The 10,367-nt window shown below is 38.2% G+C and overlaps 1 protein-coding gene across 2 annotated transcripts in view; it reads left to right on the top strand.

Annotated features, from left to right (window-relative positions):
- SLC40A1 (solute carrier family 40 member 1) overlaps positions 1 to 9,118 on the top strand; it is a 19,086-nt gene extending 9,968 nt beyond the window's left edge. The window contains exons 6-8 of one of the 2 annotated variants that reach the window (XM_014526314.2): positions 4,194 to 4,439; positions 5,681 to 6,343; positions 7,361 to 9,118. In XM_014526314.2, the coding sequence (XP_014381800.1) occupies positions 4,194 to 4,439; positions 5,681 to 6,343; positions 7,361 to 7,680 (1,229 nt within the window). In that variant the 3' untranslated portion in view covers positions 7,681 to 9,118. The remainder of the gene's footprint in view (positions 1 to 4,193; positions 4,440 to 5,680; positions 6,344 to 7,360) is intronic. The other variant, XM_025193111.1, reaches the window with a different exon arrangement.
- The last annotated feature ends 1,249 nt before the right edge of the window (positions 9,119 to 10,367 follow it).

The raw sequence follows: 10,367 nt of genomic DNA on the forward strand, positions 1-10,367 counted from the left end.
CAGGCTCTGAGACTGACAACAGTAGGCAGACTTAGGTAAAGGGATGGCTATTTTCCTGATTGAGTGTAGGCATGAGGTGAGTGCAAGGCATTCAAGCCCTATCAATAGTGGGGCAGTTCTGAGCCACAGGCCCGTAGGGTTATATGCATTTGCAAGGACTTTAAAGTCAAACCAAGACATCTATGGAGCTGGATAGCAGCTGAGCAGAAATTTTCAAGGTGGTGGTAGTTTTGGATTAAGGTGCCTACGTTTTGCCTAATGCTCTTTTGTTTTGCTCATCCTTTAGTCCATGCATTTACTGTCAAAAGTGTTATCGATTAAGGGAATGCCGTATTTGCCAAACATCAGAAAGAAATTACTCTAGTAATTTAAAACAAACAAACAAAAAAAAGCCCAACTCTGGTATTTCACTTCCCAAAATACAAACTACTTTTTCTAGTTCTTTATTTTGTCTTTGTAGTGTTTTCTTTGCAGTTCCTTTGTTAGAGCACTATTAGTTTAATTTTATGAGTTCATACACTTAAACCATTGATGGAAAGAATTTTCTATCCTTTGCAGAAATTTTAAAACTTTAATGCTTCTTGTTTAATATTTATTATGACTGTTTCATTTAGCAAATCATACAGAGGGAGCAACAGGTTTGAAGAAAGCTATCTTGCCTACATTATGCCTTTCTGTGGGCACATCTACACATGTGCTTTAATGTGCACTAGCCTATTTTAATGTGCATTAAAGTGTCACAAAAAAACCCATGAGCTCTTATACACATGCAGGGAGGCTGCTGGGATGCGCTGTAATTACAGTGTGTTGGAGCAGACTCAGTTAATAGTGTCTGCTGGAATATGGTAATTACCCCACTTCAGCAGATTCTAGTGTCACTTGTATCAGTGTCCCTGCACTTTAAAAATGGCAGCAGGGTGCTTTGAACTAAAATTTGTTCGAGCTTTAGTTTAAAGCGTCCTGCTGCCCTCTTTCAGCATGGGGATGCTGATACATGTGATGTACTTTTAAGTAGCACAGCTCTCAGAGCTGTATTAATTAAGGTGCCACCCCCACCTCCCAGAGTGCATCTATAATGCCTATGTTGTTTTTGTTTTTTGTTGTTTTTTTTATAGCATTAAAATAGGCGATGTGCCTTTTCTAGTACCTCTAAATGGAGGTACTAGATTTAATGTGCATTACCTAACGCACATTAATGAACATGTAGATACACCTATGTCTCCTAAATTCAGACTGATGTAATATCATATTACCATATATTTTTGTACTATGAAATTATAAAACAGGTCTCTGATGCGGTTGAGGGGTTGTTGTGTTTTTTGTTTTTGTATTGTGTGTGTGTGTGTGTGTGTGTTTGGGTTTGGGTTTTTTTTTTTGTTTTTTGTTTTTGTTTTTTTTAAGCCATCACAGCTAACGTCTCAAATTTCCCAGAAAGGACTGTATGCATCTGATGTTCTTTAAATTTCTATTGCCTAAACAAAATAGGGACCTTTTTGGGGGAAAAAAAGGTCTGAACAACGTTGTCTTCTGTATTATGCTTAATATAAAATATCAGAATGCTCAAGGGATTTGTGACCACTGTTGTCTTCAAAAGGCACATGAATGGATATAGGTTTCTCGAAGAAAAAAATAAGTTAGCACACTGATCAATAAAATTTACTCTGGTTTCTTGTTCCTCACAAATGCCTGATGGTTCTTTCTATCCATCTTTTCTTTTTGGGTGGTTTCCCCTGGGTAACCTTGTGAGTAGCATATTTTTCCCTACTCCCAAGCAATTTGATGAATAGAGAGAGGTAGTTAGCTGTGTTAATCTGCTATGATGAAGTAGCTTCTGAGGAAGTAGGCTGCCTATTTTTGTAATGTACACATTTTTTACTGAGTTAATATCTACAGTGCCCCCCTGCCCTGCCTTTTTAAGCAACTCCATGAAATTAAGCCTCATCCATTTAAGATATCAAAACAATCTTCTCGAGAAATAGGGTGTGCAGATTTTCATAATACATTTCCTTTCCTTCATGCCTTGATTATCTGTGAAATATTTTACACTTAGCTCTAGACATAAAAGCTAAGTACAGACAGTCAAAAAGCTCAAGGCTGAATTGATTCAATCTTTGCAGGTTAGTTTAAGCTGCATAGATTGAACCAATAAGCAAGTGAACAGATGTTCACATTGAACCAATAAGCAAGTGAACAGACATTTTGATTCTAGAAATGCAGCCATATATCTGTAGTGTCCCAGGTCAGAAGCTGGGGGATGCTAGAACACATCTCCCTGCTTCACTGGAGCAGACAGTTTGGGCCAAGGCTAGCCCGCCCACCTTGCGAGGGAGGTGGGGGTTTCTGGGAAGCTGCAAAGCATCCTGGGATGCTGGGGGACTGTGAGTTAACTTGAACCTAGAGGGGATCTTGGATAGACGTTTAATAAACCAATTTAACCTAAATCAGTTAAGTCTGATATTACATTCATCCAGGTTTACTTTAAACTGGTTTCAGCCATTTTGAAAGTGGTTGATGTGCACTAAACTTCTGTTGTGTTACGGATTTGAACTGGCTTCTGATCTTTTATACCAGTTTATGCGTAATTTCTGTCCCTAGCCAAAAAGGATAATTCAACAATGCGTTGAATGAACAGGAACAGTTCCAGGAAAATGCCTCCCACATTATTTTGCACTTGTCTCGCACTTCTAAATCTTTCTCTGCAGCTTTAAAGGCTGTATTTGGAGAGACCATGATTTTAAGCATCCACATTTAAACACCCAAGTACGTGGCTTGTTTTGAATAATCGGAAGTGCTGAACACCTACCAACTTCCATTGACTGCAGAACAGCCCTCAGTTGCTGATAAATTCTAGCAGCTTGGGGGGGAGGGGGATGGGATTAGCAGCAAGATGGGAATTTAAGGGCCACTCCCTCATGTTTCCAGACTAAATGTAGAACAAGAAGGCAGAGAGGACTTTGCTCACTGAAATTGTGAAATGATTGATGACCACTATAGGCAGTATGCCTCAATAAGGAAACTTGAAACCAGACCAAAGGTCTGCTGCTATCTAAGTAAGTGGTGTTTGGTCATCCATAATTTCAGAGGTGAATAAAGTGGGCAAGAAATACGTGATTCAGTACTATACAGATAATTTAAGAAACAATACTCATCCATTACAGGAACATATTCATAGGGTGCTATCCTTTGGAAATATGACACTCCCACTAGTTTCAGAGGGGTTGCACATGGGCACCATGATGGGATCAAGCTGTATCTATGACAAGTGTATAGTGGCATTTTATGAAATCAATGATCCATGATTTCCCTTTCATGGATTAACACATTTCCACTTTTTAGTATTTCCAGCCCTACAAGACTGATCCTAAGCAAGACTGACAAAAATGGGAATTTATTTCATGAACTTCCATAATGGTTCCAAAAATATATAATAGATCTATATCTAGTAAAAATTGTTGGTACATAGGCTTCTGTATTAGTAGTTAGCATATAGTTTGGCCAAACTGTAGATCCAGTGAAATTTGATGGGAGTTTTTGCCATTGGCCTTATATGAACCAGGCTTTGGTTTGTGTGTGGAATCTAATTGGAAATTAAAACTACCATACTGTCTTGAATATACACACAGCTTTATTTTAAAAATCAACTGCTAGAAATTGAAGGGGGGGCGGTGTTATAAGTGAGGAAATACGGCAATAGCAGTTTCTGCAGTGAAAGTAATGTTGCATGTTTTCCACATGGAACAGTACAATGAGCATTCTGGGCTCCTTAGCTGTTGTTCCTTGGCTAATTACTGCTACTTGCCTGTATTTCCTTGAAATGGCTTTCAAGATATAACCCCCAAATATAGGCAAGTAGCAGTAACTGAATCAAAAGTGTCTACCATTTAAGGGAATACCATATCTGCAGAACATCAGAAAGATTAACTCTTCTGGTAATTTAAAAAAAACCCCCAAAATACAAACTACCTTTTTTAGTTTTTTATTTTATCTTTACAGTATTTTCTTTGCAATTTCTTTGTAGAATATTATATATATTATAGTTTAACTTGGTTCATACACATGAACTATTGAAATATATTTTTCCGTTCTGCCTTTCAAAAATAAGGTGCACATCTTATTCTGGGGCGTGTTGTAGGCAAGAAAATATGGTGGTATTTCCACTCTGATTTGATAATATGAACACTTATATCTGACAGATATGAATGCTACAGTACGAAGAATTGACCAGTTGACCAATATCTTGGCACCACTGGCAGTTGGTCAAATAATGACCTTTGGCTCTCCAGTGATTGGCTGTGGATTCATATCTGGCTGGAACCTGCTCTCCATGTGTGTTGAGTATCTACTCCTGTGGAAAGTTTACCAGAAAACCCCTGCTCTGGCTCTCAAATCTGTTTCAAAAGTTGAGGAAACTGAACTGAAACAACTGAATTTGCAGAAAGGTACTAGAACTACTAACTCTCCCTTTACTCCCATCAAACCCGCTAAACAATACTGTGAGCTGTTCATTTTCGATTTACTTTCCTATAGATTACTTTGCTTTTTTGAAGGCTTTTGGTTTTTTTCACTCCTCAGTTTTTAAGGGTTTTTTGTTTTGTTTTTTATTCTTGGATGTAGTTGGCAGTAAAGCTTAGGCTATGTCCAACACTTGCAGGCATGTGTGGTTTGTGAGGCCATAAACCTTTTTCTGGCACTACAAACCACATGTGTTGCACGTTTAAACATGTGTAGTGCTGCTAAGTTTGCAGCGCAGAAGCAAAATTTGCTACTGGGATTTTCCAGTAGCAAAAAAAACCCTGGTGGTGCAAAGCATACAAAATTAGTGTGTGCCAGGGCAAACATGGAGATGGAGGAGCATACTGCAGAGCTCTGTGGCTGGCTGGGGCACAGTGTGCCTTGTGATGGGGGAGCAGGCATCCCTGGGCTGGCTGCTCCCCTGTTATGTGCCGGCCCCTGGTTGGCTGGGGTGCAGTGTGCCTCAGTACAGGGGCTGCCTTCTGGCTAGCCCCTCACTGAGGCACCCTGAGCCCCAGCCAGCTGGCCCCCCTCTGCCCTCCAGCACATGGAGCCTGGCTGGGAGCTGGGAAAAACTGGAATGAAATCAAGAAGATTGAGGATTCCAGCTCTATCACAGTTTCTCTGTGGCTTAAAGGTATCAAACTTCTTTGCCTTAATTTTCTTTACTCATTGCATGGGGAACAATAATTACAAACTAATTAAGTTCCCCACATTTGATGGAGAAAGCAAATTAAGTGCTTTGAACATGAAAACCCCTTCAGAAGTGCTAAACCTAATGATAAAATTAGTTATTTCTTCACAAACAATTGCTTAAAGTATTTGGTGTTACCAGGAAGCTAAATGCAAGGACAGAGTAGTTTGTATGGGTCTCATCAGTTTAATGAGGTGCAGTTTAAACAGGTAAAGATTAGCATTACTACCTAGTTTCATTGTTCCAGAATAGGCATGGGTAGAATGAGAAATATTACAGTCATTTTAACAAAGCTGATTTTGTAATTTAATTAACCAGAAGAAACTTAATTGATGGAATTAACTGACAACCCTCTCTTCAATGGAAGATGCTTCACTTTTTTTTTTTTTAATCCAGAGAATACAATGCTTTATGGTTTTTATGCTGTACATCTTCTTGCAGAAAAGCACTTAACACTTTTGTTTCTATTCACAGATAGAGAACTGAAGCCCACTGAAGGAGTGCAGTTAATAATTGACAAAGACGTAGCAGTTGTTGAGCCCCAGAGAGAGAAGGAAATCAGCTGTAGTTCCCGGATTGCTGAACCTTTCATCACCTTTCGTGATGGATGGGTTGCGTACTACAACCAATCCGTGTTTCTTGCAGGCATGGGCCTTGCATTCCTTTATATGACTGTACTGGGCTTTGATTGCATTACTACAGGCTATGCATACACTCAGGGTTTGAGTGGCTCTGTGCTAAGTCTTCTGATGGGGGCTTCAGCTGTAACTGGAATCATGGGAACAGTAGCTTTCACCTGGCTCCGTCGCAAATGTGGCCTGGTTCGCACAGGTCTCATCTCAGGAATAGCCCAGTTTTCTTGCTTGGTCTTGTGTGTGATCTCTGTGTTCATGCCTGGAAGTCCTTTGGATTTGACTGTTTCCCCATTTGCTGACCTCAGTGCCAGATTATCTAACAATGAACCATTGCCTGAGATTGCATCTCCACTTGATCAGTCTGACATGTCCTTTAAAGCTGGAATTCCCTACTTGTTAAACGGGTCTATTCCTGCTAACAATGACCCAGAGATGAGTCCTGAGTCTGTGCCACTAATCTCTGTTAGTCTTCTGTTTGCAGGAGTCATTGCTGCTAGAATTGGTAAGTAATGTCTATCGGAAAGTCTGATTCGTTATTTTTAATGCTAGTAATTGCAGAACCTTTCTACTGAACCCAAGCTCTCTTCCTTATCTATCCTGCCAACTCAAATTCATTTTGGGGGGGGGGAAGGAATCTTAAGAGTTTATACTATGTTTAGGGTATTTAATAATGTTGTGAAGGAGTCGGGTATTATCAAATTTAAAAGCTACATGTTAAATCAAAATCAAATTTAAATCCTACATGTTGAATAATATTTAATGAGATGTTCTGAGGTATTTCCACATGTTCTAGTAGTTAACAACTTGACAGACTGAAAGGGCAAAACAATCCTTGCATGAATAAAACAATGTAACCATCATGCATCTGCTAATGCTCTTATAGCTGCTCTGTAGTCATTCTGCTGAATTTTGCAGGGACAAGAAATATTTGATTTGTATGCTTTAGAAATACTTGCAAAAGAAACATTTAAAACATAATTATTAACACATTTTATAGGGCACAGAAGTCACCCTTGAGTGAAGAATTTCTAAATCTTTGGGTATAGTCAATATAACACATTTTAAATGCCTCTTTAATCTTACTTTATAAGAAAAATGGTCATGCACAAGCTTTTTGCACAAAATATTTTGAGTAGTTTTTCTTGGAAGTTAAAAATGTATTTTGCTTTGCTTAATTTATTATGAGTGTCAGATTTGGTAGATTTCTATACTTTCACTAATAAGGGAAAGATCCGTATAGTGCATCATTAGCATGTTCCATTATTGTACTAGTTCTTGCTATCCACAGAAATATGATAAAGGGCCAAAATCTGCTCTTGCTTACACTGGTGTGAAATCCATTCAAAGCAAATGAGAGAATGGTTTGGTCAAAATTGTTTTAGATGTTGACTGCGCACTAAATTGAGTGTAAGAGCGTGCTTGTTTGGGGGGGGAAGACCCCTTGGGGAAAACCTAAAGTTTCTGCAAAGATAATTAAGTTTGCTCTCCCCCACCCTTTTGTTTCTGTCTTTCCTTACAGGTCTTTGGTCCTTTGATTTAACTGTCACACAGTTGCTCCAAGAAAATGTGATAGAGTCTGAAAGAGGCATTATAAATGGTGTCCAGAACTCCATGAATTACCTTCTTGATCTGATGCATTTTATCATGGTCATCTTGGCCCCCAACCCTGAAGCTTTTGGCTTACTGGTGCTTATTTCTGTGTCCTTTGTTGCAATGGGCCATATCATGTACTTCCGATTTGCTCAAAAAACCTTGGGGAAGCAGCTCTTTGTTTGCAGCACTCCTGATCCTAAAGCAACCTCCCCCAATTCACCATCTTGTAATACATCTACAGTTTAGGTGGTTCAGAGTACAGCCACCCTGCTCTTCAGCACAACATTTTAATGTTTCTAATTGCATGATTGGAAGGCAAAATAAGATGCTTTGCTGTATCTTAACATAGGCATAGCTCACTCACTTAAAGGGAGCCCTCCTAAGTGTGCCCAGCCAAACATCCACCCACCTATGTTTCCGGTTTTGAGTTTAAAGGAAACTAATCTCATTATGTCTCGGAGTTATGCTTTCTGGTGTAACTCTGGTGATTTATTTATGAATGTAGCAAATATTTTATCAACATTATAACTTTAACTTAACCATTTTTAACCTTGATATAGCTGACAGTGGCAGAAATATAGACACTTTAGCTGGTGTATATACCTGGTCTACTGTAGAATTCCAAGCAATTTGTCCATTGGTCAAAATGATTTTTGTTCATTAGCTTAACCAAAGCTTGACTTTTTTGCCTCCTTTTTCCCTTGCTATAAATGTGGTATGCCCTGTCCATATACTGTGCCACATTAAAGAACTGGATGATGTTTTCATAAACTGACTAAAGTGTCATGCTAACAGGTTGGGTAAATGGTGTATTTTTGTAGCAATGTGATATTTGCCTAAAATATGTTCTTGCTTTCGTGTTTTGGTTTTAACTTTTGTAGAAAGATCCTTACAGTTTTTGCTTATTCATTAATTAGAACAGTGTTGAGTGTAAAATTATATGACACATGTGTAGCACTTAATTAAGTATAAGAAGCTATAAATGTAATGTAGCATTGTGAAGCATGGCTTTTCTACTAAGAACACCAGATATATTGAGAACATTCTATGTAATAGTTAGTGTTAAGGGTCAGAAAGATAAGCCAAACACTACATTTATAGCAAATTTTGTGAAATTTGTTTAATAATAAGCAGTTTGTGTCTTTTTTTAAACTATAGCCGTTAGTGGTTTGCTTTTTTTGTTTGTTTTTGTTTTTAAAAAACCCTACTGAAGCCTGGTATATTAGATTTTATTTCTTAATGGAAGCTAAATGATGTAATGATTATGTGGACCACTTAAGACCTATGAATTTTTTTAAAGTATTTTTCTTCTACTTTTTTTAAACTTTAGAAGTTTGTATTTTTGAATAAATGGTGTGTGTGGGGGGGAAAGGAACAAGCCCAAGACTATGTGATCTTTTAAAGCAACTTTAGAAGAGCAGTGGGGAATGATGATGATTATTACTTTGAAAAAAGCCATTTTGCATTATTTTATGGTGTGTGGGCACAGATGCAGTGCTTTTATGTTAACCATTTATGCACTTTTATGGAAACTACAATAATGTTGCTATGAGCACTTTGCTTTTCAATGGAGATGAATCTTCTTTAGTATTCTGAGTTTTCCTATATGACAATGTGATTTTTAAATTGTAAGAAATCTTTGTAAAATATTTGTTGGGAAAAATATAAATATTTTTCACATGTTGCTTGCCTTTTGTTTTTAAGGGTTTGGGGGAAGGAAGCAGGGGGATTGGACACTGGGTTTCTTTTTAATTATTGTTACTACTGATTATGATATCTGTTGGCAGACTTCAATACTAATTATAATTGGGTATAACTCTACTAAAGTTAAAGGCATTATCCCAGCTACATTCCTTTTAAAATGGTAATGATTCAGCTGTACCTAGGTTTAAGTAGATACTTTAAGAGCTGTTGGCTTCAGAAACTATTTTGTAAAAGAATCAAAAGTAAATTACGGGACTCCAGCATCAGATCTAACTTAATTTTGAGGACTACTAAATGATTATTGGTAACTGTGTCTAGTTTTTCTCTGCTGTGGGACAAATATTAATTGCTATTGAGTCTTCACTAAATAGCACTTAGAGATGCTTTCCTTAACCTTGTAATTGCTTCTACTTTCCAACAAAGTCCAGTTCTACCCTGTAATAATTGACTTAAACATATATTTAATCCAGTGACTAATTCCTGCTAATAAGTCCTTCTGAAGGAAACCATTTTACCATCAAGAGAATTGAAAAGAACCCAGAACAGCAATTCAGTCCAGATGTGTTTGTTAGTGTATAGACTAACCAACCTGTTCTAGGGTGAGGAACAGTTAATATTAAACACAAGTCATTTGGAATTGCCCCAGAAGTGAACTTCCATTGAGGCAGTGACCTAAATGGCTAGGGACAGACATCCAAAAAGCCTGGGCCTGATTTGATGATTCAGTCTCTGCAAGTTAGACTAACTTGCAAAGCTTGAACTGATTTGGAGGTGGATAGACATTCCCTTTTCATTCCAGAAATGCAGGCACATGCCTGTAGTAGCTGAGGCTAGAAGCCGGGTTGGGGGGAGAGAGATTGGGTCTCATGTGGCCTAGGCTTTATTCCTGCCTCTAGCACCAACCTGATGACCTTTTTTTTTTTTTGAATGAACACATTTCCTTGTCTTGTACCTCTAAACTAGGCAATTATCTTGAGCAGAGGTCTGCTTACTGAGTTTTGGCAAGTCATCGAGGGCCGCATGACAGGCAGCCCAGGGTAGATTAAAACAATTTAGAAAATTTAATATTTGAAGCCCTGCAGGCTGGATAGAATGGCCTGGCGGGCCACATTTTGCCCACCCCTGCTCTAAACAGTATCGTTACTAGGTCATCCTGATGATCTCCTGATAAAATCTTCCCCCCCGCCCCTTTTAACTCTAAGTATTATTTGTAAAATGACTTCAAACAC

The sequence above is a fragment of the Alligator sinensis genome, unplaced genomic scaffold (assembly GCF_000455745.1).
Source record: "Alligator sinensis unplaced genomic scaffold, ASM45574v1 scaffold555_1, whole genome shotgun sequence".
Classification (NCBI taxonomy): Eukaryota; Metazoa; Chordata; order Crocodylia; family Alligatoridae; genus Alligator; species Alligator sinensis.